Source organism: Lacerta agilis, chromosome 8 (genome assembly GCF_009819535.1).
Source record: "Lacerta agilis isolate rLacAgi1 chromosome 8, rLacAgi1.pri, whole genome shotgun sequence".
Lineage (NCBI taxonomy): Eukaryota > Metazoa > Chordata > Lepidosauria > Squamata > Lacertidae > Lacerta > Lacerta agilis.
In genome coordinates, this window is record NC_046319.1 from 28,892,602 (window position 1) to 28,918,076 (window position 25,475).

The following is a 25,475-nucleotide window of genomic DNA, read 5'->3' on the forward strand; positions in this document are numbered from 1 at the left end:
GAAGCTTAGGCTCGCCACTTCCACAACAACAGAGAGCCAAGGAAGCAGTAACAGCTTGAGCAGAGGAGCAGTCATGCCTGGCAACAGTAATACTTAGCTGTCAAGCATTCAAAGCACTACACATTGGTTCTCTTGAAGTTGTCACAAACCTCACAACGACCCTATGAGGTAGGCCAAGACTGCTGCAGGGGCGGGGGTCTGAGTCCTTGCAAGAAGAATATCCAGCGCATTCACAGCAGAGATGAAATTCAAAACAAGAACTCTTTAATTCACAGCTTAATTAATTTTTAAAAGCTGCTGGTATTTTGAGAAGTTGTATTTGGAACTTAATACTTTGCCAGTTGGTGCCTTGCAACATCTGGATTTGGCTAATCAGCTCTCAAGAACAATATGCCTGGCTCCTTCACTGTCTGCTGTAGGAAAGGCAATGAAGACTATTTTATTTACCACAGGGGTGCACAGAAGGTAGATCTGAATCTACTGGTAGATCTCTAAGTGATTTCTAGTAGAGCAGCAAGAGTTTCCGATCACTTAACCATAGTATTCATTCATTTGTTTATTTATATACTGCTTTTGGCCCAAACTACCCCCCCACAACATACAAGCGGGAAACCAATTAAAATAAATACAGGACATAACAGAAGTATAGTAAATGCAAGCGCAAACGCACAATAAATAAATACAATAAGTTAATACAAATGTAAAAGAGCAAAAACCACCAGATGCACCAGAGATACAGCTCCTCGGCATCTACCTCTCGTGTAGAAATCACGTTGACTCACATCTTTGCACCTGCTTCTCTCTATCACCCAGGAGCAAGCCCATCCTCAGAACCATCATCAAAGGGAATGTTCTCTGCCTCACCATTTCCCAAAGGAGATACCCAAAAGGGATAAACACTTTTGATGTCTTCCCTTTGGTGTCTCCCCACTTGGAGCCACATTACCAGGGGTGGTCTGCCAGCAGCAACTGACTACCTACAGAAGCCTCCAAATGAATCAACGTGCCCCTAAAAACAGCTACAGGCCTGGCAAAATCCCAGAGTTCCCTGCAAAGAGGGGTCGATTTTTAAACCACACTGGAGATTGTAGTTCTGTGCAGGGAACAGAGGTCTCCTAACAACTCTCAGCACCCTTAACAGACAACAGTTCCCACGGTTCTTTGAGGGAACCTATGACCATTTAAAGTCATATGAAGATACTTAAAATGTAACGTGCAGATGGGGCCCATGAGCCTGGGTTCAGAGTACATGTGGAGCAAAACTTTGGCTTAGCTCAGCATGATGTAGGAGTAAAAAGTTATGGAAGGAGCAATGCAGCTGCAAGTGACTCTCTAGGAAGCTGCATTCATGTGGTCCCAGGTAAACCATGGTTTGGTTTACCGTGGTGCACAAGTTAGGCCATTAATGGACCCTTCAGATTCCCTTTCTGTTGTGCATGCATGATTATTTGTAATGGGGCAGTTATACATGATGTGTTTTCTTTCTTTTTCTTTTTTAAATAATATTTATTAAATTTTCCATTTTAACAATCCTATAAAAACCACATTAAAACATTCCAAAGTATGATACAATCAAAAAAGCCAAATATTCAACGCCAAATTATATATCTTTTGGGTGACTTCCCATGCTCAGAAGTTTTCAATATTGTTGGCACCTGCAAAAATTTCATGGTAGACATACTGTTTCACTTCCAATCAACTCCTTGCCAAAATTCTGCAACTTTTTATACCACAAATATTCCTGTCTACTTTATTTCTTACCTACCCACAAGAGCCCTATCCCCTCCTGTGGTTTCCCGCAACTGGTAGTCAGAAGCATGGGTACCTCCAACAGTGGAGACAGAGCTGAGCCATTGTGGCTAGCAGCCATTGATAGCGTTGCCCTCCATGACTTTGTCCAACCCTCTTTTAAAGCCATCCAGGTTGCTGGCCATCTAACGATCAACACATTTGCTTGGAAATAAGCCAAACAAAGTATGATATATTTTCAAGGTGAAAACAGTAAGAGGAGCACCTGTGATTACCATAACATCTCTATTGTTGGCTGGTCGCCCGTCAATTATAAAATGATGGTGACGGAGACAACAGAAGGGAATTCTACGATACCAATGCCAAGTCAGGTGCTGATATGGAGCCTGTTTGCAACTGCCACACCATCTGCCTTTAACCGGGTGGTCATTTGTGGGTGGAGCAGGGTGGGGCTGTGGGGCCTAGAACTTCAGCACCAAGGTCCAGCCCCTAGCTGCATTACTGTTCTTCACTGAAAATAAATTGTGGGTTTAAGGCAGGCATAGGCAAACTCAGCCCTCCAGATGTTTTGGGACTACAACTCCCATCACCCCTAGCTAACAGGACCAGTGGTCAAGGATGATGGGAATTGTAGTCTCAAAACATCTGGAGAGCTGAGTTTGCCTATGCCTGATTTAAGGGATTAGAAAAAATTGTGGACAACTTTAGGCCTCCACTACAACTCTCACTTCTAGATTTCCTGGCTGTTTCTGATGAGTGATGGAGCTCAACAACATCTGGAGCATCACAAGGTCCCCAATCCCAGGATAAGAGGAATGCACATTTAAAAGCAAAGGTTTCTATCCTTTAAGTAAGCCATCAAGGTTATTACTCATTCCCCACCCCTCAAAAGCTCTCTCTCTCTCTCTCCCTGACATCTCTGATAAATGATTAAGTGACATACTCAGAGAAAAACTGGAAATGAAGAATCTAGCTATGTTGCTTTCTTGAAACTGAAGTTTTCAGCAGGAAACTCCTTGAAGTTCATCCCTCTCTTTGCATGATTTGTGACAGTTTTCCAGTTAAACCATTCCAGACCTTACCCCCAACCTCCAATGATGGTGTATTATTAACACATATAGGACAGGACAGAGGAGGAGAACAACAACAACACAATGGTGCTTAAGATTTAGAAGAAAAGCAGAACAAAATGAAAAAAATTAAATAGGATCCATCCTGGACAAACATACACACACACACACACACACAGAGAGAGAGAGAGAGAGAGAGAGAGATCCCTTGTTGTATTTATGACTGTTTATTCATTACTATCATAATCTGGTCCTCTCTTATGCCACTATTCATCAGACATGACTGCAGCGCAGCATGCATTAAAACGGCACACATCAATGAGATTTACAAAAAAAAAAAAAATGTAACATACAATTAAAACCAAAACCAGCACACATCTCTAGGTCAGCTGCAACAGCCTCAGCTAACTTGGAAAGGGTCTGGATATCCGAGACAAAATGCAACACGGCCAATTAGACCTTACATACAAGCAGTTTTATAAGTTACTTTTTTAAAATATATATATTTACAAATATATATATATTTGCTTACCGCAAACTTCTTTATGTAATCGGAAACGCAAGACCCTCCCATGCTCAAGCGAAGAGTCTTATGCAACGGGGATCCTTGATACAGCGTCCCCATTCCCTCCCCCTTTGGCCTTGTTGCTGGGCCAAACGACCAAGGCACCCTGCAGCTATTGACTGCATTCAGAATCAAAGCCTCTGTGGACATTGCCATAACAGGCATTCCGCTTTATCTGCCACTACACCAGGCATTTCAGCCACTTCCTTATCTCTGAAGCCCTGGCTTTTATCTGTAGTCCTACAGCTCATTTCCTGGGTCACTGATAAAGTCTGTGGGTGCAAAAACAGAGGATGCTGTTAATTTGAAGTCCCCCTAAGAGGACACGCTCCCCCCTCCACATTGTTACCCCCTTGTAATTTGCCTATTGGATGAGCAAAATAAAAACAAATGCCTATGAAACAAACTTTTGCCTATGAAACACAGTGCATAGGACTGAATAGGCTGGTTGACAATACAGTCATACCTCGGGTTACAGCCGCTTCAGGTTGCGCGATTTCGGGTTGCACACCGCGCTGAACCCGGAAGTAACAGAACGGGTTACTTCCGGTTTTTGGCACTCGCGCATGCGCATAAACACTAAATCATGCTTTGCGCATGCGCAGAAACACCAAATTGCATCACGCGCAGACACAGTGGCGCGGGTTGCGAACGCGCCTCCCGCACGGATCGCGTTCGCAACCCGAGCATCCACTGTACAAGTGCTCAACAGGAATTGCTATGAGGCCTCGAAACACAGGGAGGGCTGATTCTCCCCCACCCTACACGATGCCCCGAGTTGGGAGGTGGGGAGACTTACCTCAAACTACCCGGGGTGCTTGTCTCTGAGGCTGTTTTAATCCACTGGGCCAGGCTAGCTTGTTTGTCCTAGGGCAACTATGTCAATCTCAGTTTATCTTGGTATCTCATGTGCAACTCTTGCAGGAGGGCTATGTCAGTTTGGAAAGGTGTATTGTTTCGGAAAGTATGAACTCTGCAAGTGCACCATTAAATGAAAACCGAATTTAATTTCTCATAAGAAGAGCCTGCTGGATCAGGCCAAAGGCCCATGTAGTACAGCAACCCTGTTCACACAATAGCCAAGCAGATGCTTCCAAATGTGGAGGCAGAGCATAGCCATCATGGCTAGTAGCCATCGATAGCCCTCCCCACCCCCATGAACTATGGCTTGAGGACAACTTGTTTCCACTAACCATAGCTAAGAAGAACCCCTGTCTGATCGGTTGAGATTAAATGGCAAATAAATAAATAGAAACCTGAAGTGAACGTTCCCAGAAGGCTCCTCACAGCATGTCTAGCTAGTGCTGGGAAAGGCCCCTGTCTGAAACCATGGAGAGCCATTCCCTGTGAGTGTATCAGTGTTTCCTGAACTTGTGTCTCCAACTGTTTTTGGACTACAACTCCCATAACTCCAAGCTAGCAGGACCAGCAGGCAGGGATGATGGGTAGTGTAGTCCAAATGCAGCTGGAGACACAAGTTTGGGGAACCCTGGTTTAGATAGTACTGAACAAAAAGGAACAATGATCGGTTTTGCTACAAACCAGCTTCCTGTCGCTCTCAGCTGAAGCTATGTGCATCGGTCTCATCCCCTAGCGACAGAGGCAAAATTCAGACAGTGAACTTCCTGGGTCATAGATCTTAGCCATTACGCTCCACCCGCAGAGAAAAAGAGCTTATTGAAGGAAGTGATGCAAATGTGATAAACACCCATGTTTAAATAAAGGGCACTTGAGGCAAGTCAATATTTTTGTTTGCAAATAACATTATTATCCTGTGCTTTGCAGAGGGGAGACGTTCAGATAGCGGCAAATGCATGTAGAACTAGCGAGTGCCAAAGAAGAAAAAGGACAAGGCTTGCGTGATTGAGTGGGTCCCCGTTAGGAAATTTGGCAGCCAGGCTGGAACAAACAACACTCACCACCCTGCCACCCTCCATTAGCGGCTCTAAATAGAGAATGCTAGTGTAAAAGGACACCTCACCCGTCATGTGTGTGTGGTACAATCAATTCATGTCTTACATGCAATTCGAGGAGATAATTCCACTGATCGATCAGCTTCTCCGAGCCGTTCTGCTTGATCTTCTGCAGGCCAGAATATGTTGTTCCTTTTCATATTTGTCAGATTCAAAAAGAGGCAGGCAGGGAGAAAGCAAATGTGTTTGGGATTTGGGAGGAAAAGTCAAATGGCCAGCATGTTCTTCATTTGGCGTTACAAATCTGCTAACCCTCACTGCTCCCAAGAGAATATTGGAAGCGGGAACATGGCTGTGAGAGAACTGCTTCCAAGAGAGGTTTTGCAGCACAGATCATTTCAGATACTGAATTAAAAAAACAAAAAACCTTCTTATGCCGCCTACTCTAAAAAGAACGGTTCCCAAACACTAGACTTTAATAACATTTCAAAAATATGCACCAGCAAAGTCGAGCCATCAAATTCCCAAGACAAAGGCTAGCCCATAGTTTGGTGCTACACAAAGGTACCTGGAAGTCTAAAGCTCATACACAGCTTCCTTCTCCTTTTGTACTACTTCCTGGTTTGCGGCAAACCGTAGTTTGTCATTACATCTGAACTGCCAAGCTGTAGTTTACAACTGTCCTGCAAATCATAATTGCAAACTGGTGTCTGGTTACGGTTTGAAACCCATAGACTCGGATATCCAAACAAGAGTGCCCTTCCATTTGCAGAAGAGGCTGCAATATAGCAGAGACTTACACAAATATTTCACTGCTGCCTGCAGCCCCCTTGCCATTTTCCATAAAAATGGCTGTACCACACACACACACACACACACACACACACACACTGCACCCTTCCACTTGCAGGAGATGAAAGGACGCTGGCTCATGAGCAGACTTCCGTTTAGGGATCTCTGGACCCAACCCATAGTTTCCTGTTTCGACGTAACAACCAGCTATGGTTTTCTAAAACCCAGGAAGCAGCCAATTACTCTGAGGATGCAAGGGGAGGGATGTGCGTGCCTCTTTCAAGGCTTGCTTTCATAGCTCCAAGCTACATTTTGCCATTTTGTCTGCAGCTGCCAAGTAGCTGACAATTTTCAATGTTACGCGAGAGATCAAGAAAGCATAACAAGAAAAGGTGCACCCTTCCCACATGAGAACATACACTGCTCCTGTTACAATGAGACAGCGTGACAGATGAATTCAAAGAGTGGAACTAGATGGGAATAAGAGACACATGATTTGTGCTCACATTCAGGGCGGAGAGATGCAATCCCACTTTGCCTACTCTTTGCGCCTGCAAAAGTTCCAGGGTGGACAGGCTGCTTCATTTGTGTCCTATAACTTCCTGATGAAATCCTGTAACTTTTAATACTGCCCGTGTTCTGGAGTTATTGTTTTTCCTTCCACTTTTGTTGCCCTCCAGATGGCAATAATGCAACAACATTAAGGAGGTATTCCAAAACATTATATTGCGGTTGTTACTGATTTATTAATCGTATTCTAAGCCACCGCCACAAGGCGATTTACACATAAGACGGTTAAAAAGAGTTGCAAACACAGAAACAAATATATTTAAATCAAGACAGAAGAACCAACACTTTGGAACTCCCTGCCTATTGATACCAAACAGGCGCCTTCACTGTACTCCTATGAGCTCCTGCTGAAAGCATTTTTCTTTAGACAAGCCTACCAAGATAGTCAGAATGTTCATGCTTGTTTCAGTCTATTGCTGCTTTAAATTTGTTCAGTTGTTTTAAATTATTGTTGTTCGTTGTTTTTATTGAAAAAAATTATCATTTTATCCTTTTTGATCAAACTGCTTTTATCCTGGGAAAGATTGTCAGAACAAGCATGTCTTCAATTGTTTCCAGAAAGTGCAGATAGTGTGCACCTGTTGCATCTCGACAGGAAAGCAGCACGGTATGCGGATAGCCCGGGATAACTCCACCACTAATCCATTGCGATTGCATGTTGCAGGATGCAGCCACAGAAAAACACCAGCCTGGAAGGGGGCCCCAGGCTGCAACGTCACATTCATGATTCGCAAGAAATATGCCCGAAAGAGCCATAAATATAAAGAAAAGCCAGCATTGCCCATTCCACTGGTACCTACCCTTTCATTCGTCTTCCATCCGTGCACCAAAGCCGAATTGGATACCAGCATATAGCACTTCCGAGGAGCAGCAGCAGCAGGGGAGACGGAAGGAATGCAGCGCAACACTGAAAGCCTGGGAGATGGGCTGGGAGGGCAGAAGCCTTAAATGACAAAACGAAAGATGTAAAAGGACTGTTGCAAACTGTTATCGGGGAAAGGGGGGAAAGGGAAACAAAACACTTATGGATCTGTAAAGGTCTCCAGCAGAAGAGGCATCAGGCAGCAGCCCGAGCTACACTGACTGTCCTGCCTTGGCACAAGCATATTTCAATAGGGTGCTCCGCTCCAAATGGATTAGAGCGAAAGGTCAGGGAGCCACAAGGCGCTCTCCGCAGCTAATTAGTATCTATTTGTCTCCTGCATCTCTTAACACAGAGGGAGGAAATCCCCCCTGGACCAAAGGCGTTCCATTTTTAAACCTTCTCCCCAAAAGGCTGGTCACATACATATACATCCTGGTTGCCAGGGACAGGACACTTCTCCCGGCTGTTTCTCATTTTTGAGGTAGGATACGTGAGGCTGGGGGGAAAACCAGGGCTTGTTTCTTCTTTATAAAATGCAGTTTGCCAGCATAGGTTGCCCTCTGGAGACGAGTTAAGGCCATGGCCTCTTTTTAAAGAAAAAGAAAGTGTGTTTTTTTGTTTGTGTCTGTGCATTTATTACAGTGAGTAGAAAACAGAAAATTTAATTTATTAAAGCAAAACATGTTGGCTTCCACCTTCATTGGTTGCTCTAATAAAAATGATGCTGTTTCCAAGTGTTACAAGAAAATACTGCTCCTTTTCCCTTATGGTGTATCCAAGAGCCCGCACAGAGTCCTTAAGTAGGTTCTCTGTCCGTAGGAGAAAATAGCAGAGGCCAACCAGAGAATATTGAGAAGCAAAGCAGCTAGTAAGCATGGTCATTATTAAACTGTTGCAACAGGGCCCTCACTCACCACACGCAGGAGGGAGGAGAAGAACCCAGAACAATGGTGTGCAAGCTCTTATAGAGACTTTTGAAATTGCATCCCCCCCCCCCCCAGACCACCATCAGGATACTGCATTTGATAGCTATGGCATCCCAGAGTTCCTTAGGAAGACGGATTATTAAATCAGACTGGGAATTGTAGCTCCATAGGGGAATATGGTGCTATAAAAATTCTGTAAATGGGTCCGTCTCCAGAAGGGAGTCCATAACCCCGGGAAGAGCGCTATATTTTAAGAGCCCTTTCCGACAATGCAGTACAAAAGACAAAGACAATACCGAGTCTCCCAAAGCAAGGCCTTGTTTATTAGAAACTGCTGCAGCAGGGTGTTTTGCAAGCAAAAGACCTCGAACAAAGGCACGCAAGCTCCTATATAGACTTTTGAAATCGCCCCCCCTCCAGCTCAAGACCACTCCTCCATACATCATACATACATCACAGATACATCGGAACTTCATCACAAATTGGGAGGGTCTGGTAGCAGCGATCCGAGCATCCTGGGCCCTGCCCCCATGTCTCCTCTTGCCCTCCACCAAAACCCATCAAGTAAAACAAAAGAGATATTTACATTTCCTTGTTTCCCAGCCAAGGCAATCACACCCTTTTGTCTCCATCTGACCCTATCTTTGGAATGGCCACCCAGTTTGGCACTCAGGCAACAGGATGCCAGGGATTATCACTTTTAATTCCTGAGATAATGGGAAGGTACCCCAACCCTCCTTCCTTGCAGAGAAGCAGTTTATCAGTTTGGGAATGAAATTGGTGTGAGGCCTGTTTTTCCTGTGTTTGCATGGTAAATTAATAATATATTATATATATATATATAAAGAAAAGACCCCAAATTCTTACAACAATGGCGTATCCCAACAGATTTCAGCACCCTTTACAAATTACAGCTCCCAGTATGTAACTGTTTAAAGTAACATGATACTTCTTCTTTAAATGTATACAGGGGATGGCAGGGTTGGACCAGGAGCTGCCTGAGGCAAAACATAACATGCGGCCTCTCGGTGCTGTGGGCAGCCCCCTGCCCTGCCACCCCATGCAAGGGCACCAGCACTACGGTGGTTGTGACATGACAAAGTGGGTTATGGGGAAGATGACTGATCTCTGCTTGGTTGCAGGAGTTACCAGAAGTAGGTGTATAAGGTGCCATCCAACCACCCTAGGGACTCCACTCCAGATTTGTGCAGGGTTTACCCCCGAGGCTTTTCTTCTCCCAAAGATGTCCCACAAGGCAGCAGAGGTTTAGGACCGGAGCTTTCCTTCTCCTAGATGGGCTACCTTCCCAGGTGGACGAGCCCCACCTGCCCCCTCACTTCTCTCTTTATCATGTGCAAAAACCGCCTCCTTCACCCACTGGTCTCCTCCTATCTGCCAGAGGGGCACGCAGGGCATGTTTCTACTCGACACCACCACCACCAAGCCCCAGGGAGCCCACGTAGGCTTCACCGAAAAGAAGAGGAAATGCATAAGGAAAGGAGGCGTAAAACACTGGAGGGTTTCGAACCCAATGGCCACTTTTCCATGCAGGCAACCTTCCACAGTGATGGATGAGGTGTTTAAAAAACAAACAAAGCTCACCAGCATGGGCCTGGAGCACCCCAGCAGTAAAAGTATTGGGTGTGGGCCAGGAAGCAGTTTCAGCTGAAAGCATGTGGCACGGAAAGGGTTAGGCACAGCCTTCTTCATATTTCTCTGGTGCAAATCCCAGGCAGCAGTATGGCATGCCCTTTGCTTCTAATGGCCAAATAGCCATAGTACTGTACAGCAGTATACAGGGTGTGTTTTCTCTCTCTCTTGGGAATATACTGCCACCTAGCCGTAGAAGTTGCCATGAGATATCTTTTTTTAAAGTCAGGCTTTAAAGCAAGAGAATGTCGTGGGGCTCCCCCTCCAGGCCAGCCTGCTAAATGAGCAGCCGTCCTGATCTTGTTTGCATAAAGCTTATACAGAGGTTTGGGTTTTTTTATGCCTGGGATTTGACAAGCATTTGCTCCGATTTATTGTTAATCATGATATTTTTCTTTCCTGCGTGCATCTGGAATGTTGTCTGAAAGAATGCAAATCATGTACAAATCATTGAGCTGTGCAATTTTGCTTTCATCTCTGATTACTTTGAGCAAGAAGTAGAGAATGGGGAGAGAAGCAAAGCCTCTTTCCAATTTGGATTTTCAATAGGTGCCAAGCATGAATAACTGCTAGAGACAAAGCAAGTCCCAAATACATCCTCTAGACCAGCATTGATCCCGATTCACAGAGCATTGATCTATATTTTGTTGGCAGTGTGGTTTATGCAGCAATGTGCGTGCATCCCTTCTGAAAGGCTTGCAGGGTGTTTATTAGAGATGAGAGGATCAGTTAATCTTGGGTCTCTGTTTCTCATTCTTAAATTCTGTTTTCTACATTTTCCACCAATTCTATCTTCAAAAAGAAATCCTCATGAAAATTCATCAGTGCTTTATGGCAAATTTTTCCCAATAAACACTTTTTATATTGTTTTGACAAATAGGTTTGGAAGCTATTTTCCTGAATATACAGCATATTTGTATGTTATAGTCACTAATATTTTCATTTCCATGTGCGCTTTCACCTAATATGTGTATTTTTGTGAATGTTGGAGAACCTTGTTAGAAAATTCAGGTAAGTGCGAATTTCAAAGGATAGCTATGTTTCGGGTTGCGTATTTTCAAAAGGCAAATTTGATAGATTTGGATTTAAATGCATAGTCAGTTTTTTCCTCCATTCCTAGTTTCTGCATGTTTGTTAATTAGATGTTGACCTCACACTGGCTGAGGCTGATAGGGAGCTGGGAGTCCAACAACCACCTGGAAAGACACAAGCTTCACACCTATGGTGGCATGATCGGAAGTTCATAAAATTATGCATGGCATAAAAAAATGGATAGGAAAGTTTTTCTCCCTGTCTCATAACAGCAAAACTAGTTGGCATCCAATGAAGCTTTATGTTGGAAGATTCAAGACAGAGAAAAGCCCTTCTTCATGCAGCAGTTAAAATATGGATGCAGTGATAGCCACCAACCTAGATAGCTTTAGAAGACTGGAAAACATAATGGGAGAGAGGGCTATTGGTGGCTACTAGCCACAATGGCTAAGCCCTACCTCCACCGTCAGATACATCTTGCCTCCGAATACCACTTGCTGGGATACACAGCATCTGGCTGGTCACAGTGAGAACAGGATGCTGGGCTAGATGGATCACTGGCCTGATCCAGCAGGGCACTTCTTATGCTCTTACATTTCAAATTGCTGCTGTTCACAGACCAGAATGTAAATTAATACAATCTTGGTGCTTTTCCAAAGTTGTTCCGAGTTGTCCATATGGGTATTGGGCAGGTAGGGAGAGAGACATATCTTATTAGTTCTACAATCCTGTTTCCATAATTGCTCCTGACCTCAAGTACTTAAAGCAATGGCAAGATTGTCCGCTTGTTGTAAGTAAGCACCCGAAGCCCAGAGTCTAGATTGCAAAACTCCAGCTTTCAATGGCTCAAAGACAACTCAGCGCCAATGTTCTCCATGCACAACAAATCAAAAAAAGGAGAGGCACAGCCTACAATTTGAAGAGCTAGAGAACTGGGCAGGAAGGTAAAGGCGGGGAGAGAAACCACACAACAGAAACACAAGCTCCCCACAATGTTATAAATTATAGGCTTTGCTTGCAGGAAGTGAAATGATTTTCCAGTGAAGTCGAGAGTTATTTTTAATCGCATTCGAAATTAAAGAGGCAACAGCTTATTTTTCCCCTACGCAGAGGTTGGTTTCTTGAGAGGGTTTCCCAAAAGACAAGATATATGCTTTACCAAAGAAATTTGTTTCCATTTTTTAAAAGGAGATCTTCATATATATATATATATATTGCATTCCGAAAGATGTTGGGAACTTTGTTTTCTCCATTCGACTGTCAACAGCTTTTAGTGGGCTGTTCTGCTTATCCTCATTAGGAAGCCCTTCAAGGCAATCACTTAGCCCACTCAGTCGCAAGGGTCCACGATTGCCCCCTGGAAAAAAGGATTATCATCAGCATGCAAAAGGAAAGCATTTCAAGTAAGCTAAATGCACTGGCAGTACCAGGGTTGAACCAGTAGGTGGCTCACGGCCCAAACTCGGCCTCTGACAGAATTGTGGCGGCCCCAGGCTGTGGAGTCTCTGAGCATGCTCAGTGGCCATGGAATGACTGCTGGAAGGGGCAGGCATAAAATTAAGAGGGGATGTAACAGAGTGTCCTGGAAAAGGGCAGTGTGTCTGCTAGCCAGCTAGAAAGAGCACTCCATACTGGAGGCCCAGCTGGCTCCCTCTATTTTCAATGTTCAAGTACCGGTATGAGTGTCGTTGACTATGTATCCAAAATGGAACCACCTGCAGATAAGCTATAGAAATACTTCCATAAATGAAACAAACAAGGTTTGCACAAGTGCAAAGCATCTCTAGGGGGGAAAACCTAAAACAGAGCCCAACATGGAATCTATACAATCCCCTTCCTCAAGATTTCCTAGCAAGATTTCAGGTCTTCCCTGTTAAAAACCCTTTTAGTCTTATAGCAAAAGTATGGGTCGTCCCCTGCCCCCCCTTCAAAACTGCTGTTTTAGTCACATGTAGATGTATGCATATTTAATCAAACTAGTTTGATTCTGCAGCCGAGATTAAAGGGGTGACAGTCCAACACAAATGCATCAGTGCTTCTGGAAAAAAAGAGGAATAATTGATTTTCACTTTATTGCCCATATATCACACTTCTGCTCTGAGCACAAATGATCTGTACGCTAACTTAAGAAGCGTTTATTCAGACTTTCTTAAACCGGAAGTAAAAACACGCTATGGCTCCCAGATCAATTCAGCAGATTAATAAAAACAAACACCAGAATATTGATTTATTAAGAAGTTAGCTTAACTATGTACATATAAGCTTCAATACAGCTGCAAAATCTGAACTCTATGGTGATGTAAATTTAAATTAATTAAAACATTGCATTTAAATTGCAGAAGTGTTCAAAGGAACAGTTTTTAACAACTCTGTTGAGTTCTTCAAGATGCCACATTCTTCAGATTCTGATCTCCTCCTCCCCCCCCCCCCCAGCAAAGTACTGATCGTCTTCCTTCTTGATAGTTAGCTGGAACAAGAAGTCTGCATGATCCAAACAGCCACAGCAGAAGATCAGCAAGGAAAAAAGACATACAGCCTTCACTAAGGCAGGAAACGGCATTCCTTGCTGGAGAGGCCACCGACAGTTCGAAATCCACTGCCTGGCTTAAACACCATAGCATGCATAGGTCCTGGGCCAGACAATCACAGAATAAGCCTCTGGTTGATTATTTTTCTGTTTATTTCTGCCAAGGCCACGGAAAATACGAAAGCCTTTTCGTCAGATAGGTTTGCATACATGTCAACTTCTTTCTCTTGTTTCTCTGCAGAGAGAGAAAAGGCATTGCATGAGCCAAGTATTATTTCAGCTACTTTTAAAAAGTGGGAATTTGACACACAGAAGAACACTCTTTTTGCTGTTTTTGGTCTAAATATGAGCCACACTCCTGCCACGAAGAAAAACCGGCTTATATAAAAACCTGACAGCGGTCAATAATCACTCTGTTGATTTAAGCCATGCAATTAGGGCTGTGCACTTTGCCAATACGAAGATTATGAGAAGACAGATACCTTCCTATAAAAGAATGACCCTAGTTTAGGTCATTTCGGTTAATCTAGTTATATACAGCCGTGTCTCACAGAGACAAAATGAACAGATTGTGACTCAAATGTATACACCATGAAAAAGGAGGTTTTAACAGTTAATGTTATTAATGTGTCAGGTATTCTTTATTATGAAGTTAAAGTTTTGCAAGAACTGTGGCCACCAGGATCCTGCCCTGTGCCAATGCGACTTTGTATTGTGCCTCGTGTGAGGCCAGTGACAGTATCCTGCTCCCCTACCCCCTGACCTGCCCAATCCAAGTTTCAGTTACAGGCAGGTAGCTGTATTGGTCTGCCATAGTCAAAACAAAACAATTTTTTTTTTTACTTCCAGGAGCACCTTAGAGAACTACTAAGTTTGTTCTTGGTATAAGCTTTCGGGTGCATGCACACTTCTTCAGATATCTGAAAAAGTGTGCATGCACACGAAAGCTCATACCAAGAACAAACGTAGTTGGTCTCTAAGGTGCTCCTGGAAGGATTTTTTTATTTTGTTTTGTTTCAATCCATGTTTGACACTGGAAAAGGTGATGGGGTGTTTGCTGTTTTGACCTCTTCCATTCCCCACCCAGTGATAATCTCTGAAAGTAAGAGGCAGCCTCAAAAGCAAAGGCTGGGTAAGTTCACAAGGCAGCCCCATAAGCATAGCTTATAAAACAACTCTAATTTCCTCAGAAGGAAGGATGTTTGCCTTCCCTACCACAACAGTCCCCAGTCCGTTCGACCAAAATGAGGAAATCATCACAAAGGCAAAAACGAAGCTCTCCTCCCCTTCTTCCTAGTGTGTGTGGGAAAGAAACTCACACATCCTCACATGCTTGTGACTTCTACAGCATGCTAAGATCAGCAAGCAGCAGCTCTCTGCCATTTATACCTCTTTCCTCCTCGTGTTTTTTTGCTGAGGCCGTCTTTGGTCGCCCTCTTCCTCTTCTACTGTGATCCGAATGGCTGTTTGATCTGGATCTTCTCCTGTTTTCTAAGTCTTTATTTACCACGGAGTTTATCCTTTCTCTTGTGACTCTCTCTGTCCGTCTCCTCTTAGCTTCACTTCTGCTTTCTGTTTCAACACATTATCACCACCATTATTAGGATACTGTACATTTTAAGATCTGCTTCTCTAAGATCTGCTTCTCTGACATTGCTCAATGTGAGCCCTTTGACTCCACCATCGTGTTTATCTGCACCACCCCAGCCTCTTCACCCAGCTTTTTTAAAAGAGATATTATTCACAAAGCATAAATGTCAAAATGAAATTGCCTCTATAACCAGCAATGCTTTTCTTTCCAAATCCAATTCTTCCAAAGATCATGTAACAAAACAGATTCGCCTTTTTTCTTGCCAGAATCTGCACAATGAATAGTACCCAAATTGCTGAACCAGAAAGAAAACAGGAGCAGGGGTGTACAGGAAGTAAGAGCAGCTTTTGGCAAGCTGGTGGCGCCGTCCAAATGCTTAGAACTACAATTCCCATCAGAAGGCTGGTGGGAAATGCAGTCTAAAGCATCTGGAGGGCAACAGGTTGACGGAAACTGGTTAAAAATCAAAAGGCTGGTAAGAAAGAAAGAAAGAACTCATCAAACAGGCCTGAGTTGGCATAAATGAAAAGGAGTACAAGAGATACAGAAGAAAGTAGAGGAAGGAGGTAGGGAAAGGGTTGGGTAAACAAAGCCAGAGGCAAAAAACATTTCTGAACCTCTGTGTCAAAACAAAATCCACATTTTACCCAACTGATATGCCAGCAGCAGAATACCCATTACAGCACCTGGACAAAACAAATACTATATAGTAGAGATGTACAGCAGTCTTGGTCTGTGCCAGGAGCCAGCAGTGGAAGCTGGCACCCAAGGATACCCTGGGGGGTGGGGGCACTACTTAACCCTTCCCCTTCAGCTGTACTCTTTTAAAACCATGGCAATCTAAGCAAAGCCATCAAGTAGAGAAGTACCTGAGGACGGCAGCCTTTCAGAACGTTTAGCATGCAAGAGTTTTCGACTGATAAATATATAGCCGCACGGACAGGATTTGCATGCAACAGGAACCTGGAAGAGAGACAAAAGAGAAAAGGACTACATTTCAAAAGAACTGACAAATATCAGGTTAAAAACTGCCCCAGCCTGCACTGCTTTACACGGGAACATGAGAAGTTGCCTTACACGGAGTGAGGCCATGGGTCCATCTGTTGGAAAATCCATTACTGATCAAAGAAAGTACTTCTTCGCGCAACACTCACTCCCACAGGAGGCAGGGGCGGCCACCAACTTGGAGGGCTTCAAAAGAGGATTAGACAAATTCATGCAGCAAAAGGCTATTGATGGCTACCAGCTCATAATGACTGTGCTCTGCCCCCCACAGTAGCAGAAATGCTTCTGAATACAGTACCACTTGCTGGAAACCACGGGAGGGAAGGATGCTCTTGTGCTTAGTTCCTACTTGGTTGGCCACTGTGAGTACAGGATGTTGGACTAGATGGGCCATTGGCCTGATCCAGCAGCCTCTTAGGTCCTTATCTAGCACAGTCTTGTCTATATACTGACTGGCAGCAGCTCTCCGGGGATTCAGGCAGCCATATGCTAGGAATTGAACCCAGGATCTTTACCATGCAAGGATTATGCACTAGCACTGAGCTATAGCAATTTCCCCCATATATTTTAGACTGCAATTACCAGTATGTGTGGTCCAAATGCTTATTCCAGCCCCCCATTGACCATGACCACTGGCCATGCTGGCTGTGACTAATGAGAGCTTTCACCCAACAATATCTGGATTACAACAGTTTGGGGAGGCTGGCTGGTGGGGTGGGGGGAAGAGATAATCTGTTCTGGGTGAACACTCCAATGCTCAACTACCTTCTTTGGCTACACAGTCCAAGGAACAATTTTACAACATCATCTGTGGTTTGTGCAGAATACCGGTTGGTGGTACTGATACTTTGGGGAGTTCAAGGTTACAATTCCACTTTCCTAAGAGTAAGCCATACTGAACTCAGTGGGACTTCCTTCTGAGTAGACGTGGGCAAGGGCTGCGAGCACAGTGGCCAAGCATCCACTTTGAATGAAGGAGGCCCCAGGTTCAATCCCTGGCATCTCCATGTCCTCCATCTGAAACTCTGGACAGCTGTTGCTGCTACACAGTGTAGACCATCCTGAGCTAGATGGACTAATGGCCTGGTTCAATATATAAGGCCCCCATGTTCCCAGGCGTGGGATTGCACTGTAAATGATCTACTCAACTCATTCTAATTCATAATGTCATTATCTTAATGATAAACGAACTGTGCAATAAAGAGGTTGTGCCACTGGAAAAGTTAACAAAACAGCATCGTGGCAGAAGGAACTGCTGCCCAGTTATCACACCTGTTATTAACAGGCCAGGTATTGATTACGTGTTCTACGTCTGGCACAATGAGCACATCGCGAAACTAAGCCTGCCAGCTGCCATAGCATTCGTCATTGTGCCTGCCGTTAGTTTCGATAAATTTTAATTTTAATTATATTTATTTATACCGTGCCTTTTCTCCAGGCCGGGGCTGAAGGCGGCTTACAGGCAAAAAGTACAAAAACACAGATAAAATGGAAACCGCTGAAAACAAAGAAAAAGTAATTAAGCAGTAATGGATTTAAAACGATATATTAAGAATGTATATTAAAAAAATACATATTATATCAACAACAGTACCCCTTTCATTAAATACATGGTCTTTCAGATAGCTTTGCTAAAACAGCTTAGGACCCAGGCTAAATCAGAATGAAACCTTGAAGCTGTCCCAACCACACATGAGTTTCTTTTTCATGAGCTAATATTAAAAGAACTAATGGTACTCAGCCTTTGCATTTGTTTGAAAAGGGGCAAGAATATTCCTACTGTATGCATCACACCAGAGTAGGGTGCCACCAGAAGTAGGGCTCCATTTCCTGTGCAACCCTACATGCAGATGCAAGTTTACGAGCAGACGGCCTCATACAGCAGATTATTGCTCTTCCTGGGCCTTGCATTATCTGCCAAGGCTCTGCGTTATTCACAATGGACCCCATTCACGATGCACTTGGAGGTGATTAATTGGATCAAAAAAAAAACCCAAGGCAACCTTCATTGATAATCTCATTCACGTAATTTTATGAATAAGCCCATTTGAAAAACAAAAATGAGAAAGGCATTTTTCCAGAAAAACCACTCACACGCAATCTTAAGACTGCAGTGGTATTTATTACTGCTGCTTCCCTTGCAAGAGCCAGAAGTCATGGAGCTTCCACATCCAGTGAAGAAAACAGGAAGAAGCGTCCCACCCCCCACAACAATTTTCAGAAGCAGTTTCCGAGGCAGCACAAAGTTGCTATTCAGAGAAAGGAAGCAGTTCCATTGCTCATGAAGCGATCTATGCTTGCATACAAAAAGGCTCGCTTCAGTGGAAACACTGATTCCTTAATCAACAACCGTCTATTCTGCCATTTCCAGGAAAACGTCAGCAACCCCTTTTAAGTTAACACCCCACAGTTCTTTCGGTTGCACTGGCTAGTTTTGATTACAGCCTAGCATGCAGCTACGGTTAAGCGCCTGACTAATATTAAAGCTTCTGGCATCATACAGAAGACACAAAATACATTTGCCACTCTCTCAAGAGATCCCCACGCGTGAATGGCCGCCTGTGCACTTTGATGATGTGTAGAGGGGTTCTCTGTCTGAACCCACATTTTTTGGATGTGCCTTCTCACACCAGTGGGGTTGGCAATCAACCCGGTTAAATACGTGCAGCAGGGGTGAAGAGCCTGAGGCTCAGGGGATGGATGCGGCCCTCGTGTCTCTTAATCTGGCTCCCCTAGGCTTCACATCTCAAGAGTTTTTGCCTGGCTGGAATAGGTCCTTAAACTCCATCTCAGGCCTTGTCCGCATGGAAGAGACAGAGGGATGTGTGTGTGTCAGGTGTGTAGAAAGGTAAAATTCACATTTCTTGTTCCGCCCACTTTTGCCTCTGGCTCGGGCTACCACTGGCATATGGCCTTCAGAAAGTTGCCCAGAATGCAGTCTCCTCAGGGTAAGAAAAGTAAGTACAGGATTACAACCTGAGGAATGTGCTTTTTTACAGGTGGCGAAGGATTAAAAATGGGTGCTACTTTTGTTAACATTTCATCAGAGGCACTTTATTCAACAGCCAATTTATTTTCCTACCCAAGTCTGTGCGTCAGCATCTCATAGAGAACTCGTACAAATCAGACTTTTCTCACTTTGGTAAGGACCCTGAAAGTTTCCACCAATGAACTTGAGAAAAGACACACTGAGTGGCTGTAAATATTAACCTACAAATTCAAAATAATTAGTGACGGACCTTCTGAAAACAAATAAAACCCAAACTTCTCAATAACACATTTATGCAACAGTAGATGCTCTGTGATTTTTGCTTTCGTCCCAGGCCCAAAAGATGGGAATTTAACTTGTTTAGCTCAGGAAACTATGTCATGCTTAGTTGAACTTGTCAGTGTCAGCAAAGACCTGCAGATTTAAAGCATGGAAGAGGACAGGCCACAAAACCTAACTGCACAAAGCTAAAAAAAAGTAAAGGCACCACAGTACAATCCTAAACATGCTCATTCAGAAACAAGGACCTCTTCTTCCAGTGGGTCTTACACCTAGGCACGCCTGTTTAAGGTGGCAGTCTGAAAGATTTGCATTAGATCTGTTATTGTAAATGCCAATGTAGATGGGAAGCCTTCACTCAAAGCAGAGGCATGCTGAAATCAGCCTCGACATAAACACCTAATTATTGAAAAAACAAAATAAAAAATTAAAAAATTCCTTCCAGTAGCACACGAAAGCTCATACCAAGAACAAACTTATTGGTCTCTAAGGTGCTACTGGAAGGAATTTTTTTATTTTTTATTTTGTTTTGACTATGGCAGACCAACGCGGCTACCTACCTGTAACTGGACCTAATTATTGGAAATGCAAAGACTAGCAGCCTCCTCCAAACAGCAGCAGACTGTCAGAATTAAGAAGATGCACACAACTCCAGACACTCCTGGATGTAACTGTTAATCTGGACCTGTTTCAGCTCGGCCTAGTTTCAATACAGAAGCCATCCTGGACACCCTGACTGATGACTTCTTAACCAGCAGGACAGAGGGAGTGTGCCCTACCAATTTTCCTGGATCCCTCAGAGGCTTCTGATAACATCAGCCATGGCACCCTTCAGGATAGGCTCTCTGGTTTTCATCCAATATTAGTCCTACTAAGAGGAGACCTACTGAAATTAATCACAGAATCATAGAGTTGGAAAGGAGCACAAGAATAATCTAGTCCAACCCTCTGCAATGCAGGAATCTTTCACCCAACGTGGGGCTGGAACCCACTGCCCTGAGATTAAGAGTCTCATGTTCTACCAACTGAGCTACACTAACTTGCATTCACCAACTTCAATGGGCCTACTCCGAATATTACTCGGTTAGATTTGACCCTCAGGAAGCTGAAAGCACAGTGTTTGAGTGAGCTTCCACCTCTCTGGAGGGCCCATTTAGAATATGATACTAAAAGAATAGAGTTCAGCTCTGTGGCATTCCCCTCTCACTTTTTACAACCACAGAATGAGATGTCTTCTGAAGGTGGATGGCATTAATATGCTGATTATTTTCAGAATTGCCTCCCCTTTCTCTCACATTCATGTGAGGAAGTGCTGAGTCATTCTCATAATCAGTTGTGGACTGGATGTTGGCCAATAAACTAAGCTCAACCCTGAGAACGAAGAACATAAGAACAGTCTTCTGGATCAGGCCAATGGCCCATCTAGTCCAGCATCCTATTCTCATAGTGGTCAGCCAGGTGCCTCTTTTGGGAAACCCTCAAGCACACTCTCTTCCTGTTGTTTCCAGCAACTAGCCTTCAGGCGCATTACTGCTGCCAACTGTGGCAGCACGGCATCATGGCTAGTAGCCACTGAGAGCCCTCTTCTCCATGAATTTGCTTGGTCCTCTTTTAAAGCCATTCAAGGTTGTGGCCATCACCGCCTCCTGTGGGACTTCCATAGTTTAACTACGTGCTGCATGAAGAAGTACTTTCTTTTAGTATTTGTCCTGTCAAGAGATGGTTCATCTGTCCAACCTGCTTTCGATGGGGCTGCACTCCCGTCAAGGATCAGGAACGCAGTCTCTGATCCACCTTTGTTACTGAGGTCCTGGTGACATTGGGTACCTTTCACCAATCAAGTTGGTGCACCAGCTTGCAACCCCACCTGGACAGCAAAAGCCTGGCTACGGTTAGCCAAGGTCTGGCACTAACCTCCAGTTTAGGAGACCCTTATTCAACCTCACAGCTACAATTCCCTGGGGAGAAGGGGTGCTTCTTAAACCACTCTGAGAATTGTATCTCCATGAGGGCAATGGGGTCTCTCCTGTTAGGCAGGTTAGGCTAAGAGGTGCTGCTGCAAACCCTTTTATCAGGGCACTAACAGAATACAACATGTACGTAATATTAAAAAATTACAGCTGTGAAATGACTAAGCAGCAAGCTGGCCGGGTGGTGTGTTTAAATGCTAAAGATCAGAAGCAGTTTTAAAATAAGCTCTCTTTCTTTTTTTAGTTTCTGATTCTTCACAGCTGTGTGCCACTAGGCCTTGTGATGGGGGGAAACGGTCTATTTGGCACAACTCTGCCAGAGCACGATGACTACCTCCCTATTACACATTCAGCAAACCCCCTCAGAACATGAAAAAGTGTGATAAGAGTGAATGGAGCATATGGAAAGAACTGGAGCACAGGCAGAGACAGCAATAGCTATGCAGAATCCCCCACATTTGAGTCAGGCTCCTTCTTGGGCGGTAAGGACAGATTGCACAGAGCAAACTCCTTCCAAAGGCAATCTCTAGGATGGGAAAAAAGGAAACCGAGTTGGCCTGCTTTCACAAGGTTGAAGATCAAGACACAGACGCCAGACACAACTGCATAAACTCCAACATATCCAGAGACAGCTGTTTGCGATGCAGGAGTCTCAGAGGGTAAAATAAACTCTGAGCAGATTCTCACTGGGGTAAGTGAAACAAGGCCTTATAGGGCCACAAGACATCCCATAAGCTACTTACAAACTTGTACTCTCAGAATAACTTTTCCCTGCTGGGTAAAATACACCCATCTGACAAAATAGGAACGCTTGCTTTGAGAGGAACTGCGTAGCACTGAGAGGTTGCATCAGGAAAATGCCATAATTAAAAGCAGCTCCGCACTTTACATGGAAAATGTATCTGTTGCGTAAACGCTGGTGATTCCTAAAGAATACGCATAAACTGGGGGAGAGGGGGAGCATCTAGGAAACCTGACTGAGACGGGTTTCCCCAAAGGGAATAATGAGGCCTTCAAAGATGTGTCATCCACACTTTACATGTTTGCTACAGTAAACACCCAGTTTACATGCAGCAACATGTTTGTCACATGAAGTGTGGAGCTAAAGCTAGTTAAGTACAGTAGTTTCATACCCAGCTTAAAACCCATTTAGCATTGCAGGGAGACGAACTGAACCAACAGATTTGAACTTGAGTGATTCTGGGCCTACTCAGATCAACTAAATCAATTTGACTGCAAATACCGGTATCCATTTTTTGCAGATAGCAGACACCACAGCCCTGGAAGCCTAAAAGGCAAATGCAACCATAATCCAATCAACAGTAATTAATGTGCCAAACAGAGAAACCAGGGTGCCCCAAGTCCAAATCCCTACTGAGCCGTGGGTGAGCTTGGACCAGTCAGTCTCTCTCAGCATAACCTACTTCACAGGGTTGTTGTGAGGGTTAAATGTGTGTGTGGGGGGGGGGTGCTCACTGTACCCCTGAGCTCCTTGGGGGAAATGAAAGATTGAAATAAATAAATAAATAAATGGTCATATTGGCAGCAGCGTGTACCAGCTCTGTCCACACACATAACACTTCTGAGCGTCAACAACAGTATTCTGCTAGTATTGACCCCCCACCAAGGCAACTTCCGGTATTTTATAATCTGCTTTAAGGAGAAAATTGCAGTAAGAACCCCCTCAAACAAAACAGATTAAGGACAGAGGAAACTGACAATTAAATATAGCATTGGGAGATTGGAAAAATAAAAACACAGGCTTCTTTCTTCGATATAATTAAAGTTTCTGTGTTATTTCAACAAGGTATGAAACACACAATAATTTTTACCATACCAATGCTATAGGGTATATAATTATTTGAATTTCATGAACCTTTTCACCCAGCAGAATGAAAAACAGCCGATTCTCAACTGCAACACAAGGTGTCAAATGTAAGGATGTTTAGCCACTGAGTGACCTGGTCACAACAGTACCTGTGTGAATATATTTCCAGCTCAAAAACATACAATAAGTAGGGCAGCAGTGGGCTACATACAGTTTTAACACCTCAAAACCTCTGCTACATCTTTTGAAGGGAATAGCAGCAGAGTCAAACTTGACTGATATAATCACAAAACATGGGCAAGAACAAACACCATCATTAACAGGAAGTAGCACAGCAGTATTTTTAAAAGACTAAAATCAATATCTGAGTGTACATAAGTCTTCAGTCTCATTTTCAGCTACTAAGGCTGCAATCTTATACATACTTCCCTGGGAATATGCCCTGATTAAATCAGTAAGACATTCTTCGGAGTAGACATACATAGGAGTGCACTGCCAATCCCTAATCCTGTTCATCAGGAAATATTAATATTGCAAGTTCAACAGCCTTATTATTCTTCCATCTGTCACCTCTTCCAGATAACTCTTGAAGAGAACATACTGAATGTATTTACTGTATTCAGAACACTCGCAGCTCCACAAAATTATATAGGGCAGGGGCTAAAAGCACAGGGTTCCTTTATTTAAAGCTTCACAAGTCACCAATCCAAACCTCCTCTTGTTCTCTTGCCAAGGAACTGCAGCTGCCAACAACACAATGCAATGACATTTGCAGCAAATACTTTGGGGAGGTGTAAAGCAAAATATTTGTTTTTAAACGCATTCTACACATCTTAATGTAATAGAATTATTCAGTGCATGATTTCAGGCTAAGACGTCTGCGGGGGGGGGGGAGAGTGCCACCCACGTTCTCGACATGCCTATGTGGGCATGCAATGTAATGCAATGCAACACACCTGGATGCTTAAGGTAAGCTGTTAAACTCAGGATGGAGAAAAGGCACTTGGGGCATTTCGATAAGTCCTCCGTTACCCACAACCTGAGCCAGGGACGACGTAGTCCACGTTTTCGGGGCCTTATTCTCCTTATTCACACTACTAAAGCCTTACCTGCTGGTCGCACTCTGGGCAGGACTTGGTGGCCATCTTCACTTTCTTGGCCCTGCCTGCAGACATGCTCCTTGCCTGGTCTCGCGCACAGCAGCAGATGCTACTTACTGCTCAGCTTGCAAAGGAGACACAGAGAGACCGAGAGCGAGCCGCCCCTCCCACCTGGATGGAACTAAGCCCTCGCGCCAATCACAGCCAGCAGCAATTGCCGCCGCGCGCGCGCGCGCGCGCGCCTACCCACACTCACTCACCCCTCCCTGCCCTTCTGCGCGCGCGCGCGCGGGCCGGACCTCCAAAACTCCGCCGGAGGCCCGACCACTGCCAAACCCGGGACGCTCGTGCGGGTGTGTGTGTGTGCGCGCGCGCGCGGGCACAACAGAGGCTTTTCAAAGCCGAAACAGGAAACCGTTTTCCTACTGCCAAAAGCCACACCTCTTTATCAGTTGCGAGAGGTAACGGGGCGGAGCTTAAGAAATGACAAGGCTCGTTTTCACTCTGGGATTGGTGGAATTAGATATGAAAGACGGCGCTGAGGGTGGGGGCAAAGAGGGGAGGGCTGGAGAATCGCCTCAGTGACGGTTTGGGGGTTGATGGAGCAGAAGGGGAGGGGATACGCCTGAGGAGGAAAAGGCGGGAAATACATCAAATAAAAGAAGCAGGCACGGATTAGAAACGGGGGAAGAAGGGGACGACGACGACGACGACATTTTTTTTAAAAAAAAGTTAATACTCAATTTTGGTTTACAATATTTTTTTTCAAAATTCAAATATTTTCAGTAAACTTACATGGATCATACTTGTTCAAATCATATCAACACTGAATATACAAAGCAAAATAAAATAAAAAATTCCTTCCAGTGGCACCTTAGAGACCAACTAAGTTTGTTCTTGGTATGAGCTTTCGTGTGCATGCACACTTCTTCAGATACACGGAAACGGAAGTCACCAGACCCTTAAATAATCCCTCACTATATTTAAGGGTCTGGTGACTTCCGTTTCAGTGTATCTGAAGAAGTGTGCATGCACACGAAAGCTCATACCAAGA

At 44.2% G+C, this 25,475-nt stretch overlaps 1 protein-coding gene across 1 annotated transcript; it reads right to left on the minus strand.

Moving 5' to 3' along the window:
- Positions 1-13,611: 13,611 nt before the first annotated feature.
- Positions 13,612-24,646, minus strand: C8H16orf87 (chromosome 8 C16orf87 homolog). The gene is made up of 4 exons (XM_033156723.1): positions 24,431-24,646; positions 16,120-16,213; positions 15,049-15,231; positions 13,612-13,894 (listed from the first exon to the last, which is right to left on the minus strand). The coding sequence occupies exons 1-4, from the start codon at positions 24,494-24,496 to the stop codon at positions 13,776-13,778; spliced, it is 462 nt and encodes a 153-aa protein (XP_033012614.1). The 5' UTR covers positions 24,497-24,646; the 3' UTR covers positions 13,612-13,775.
- Positions 24,647-25,475: the final 829 nt, after the last annotated feature.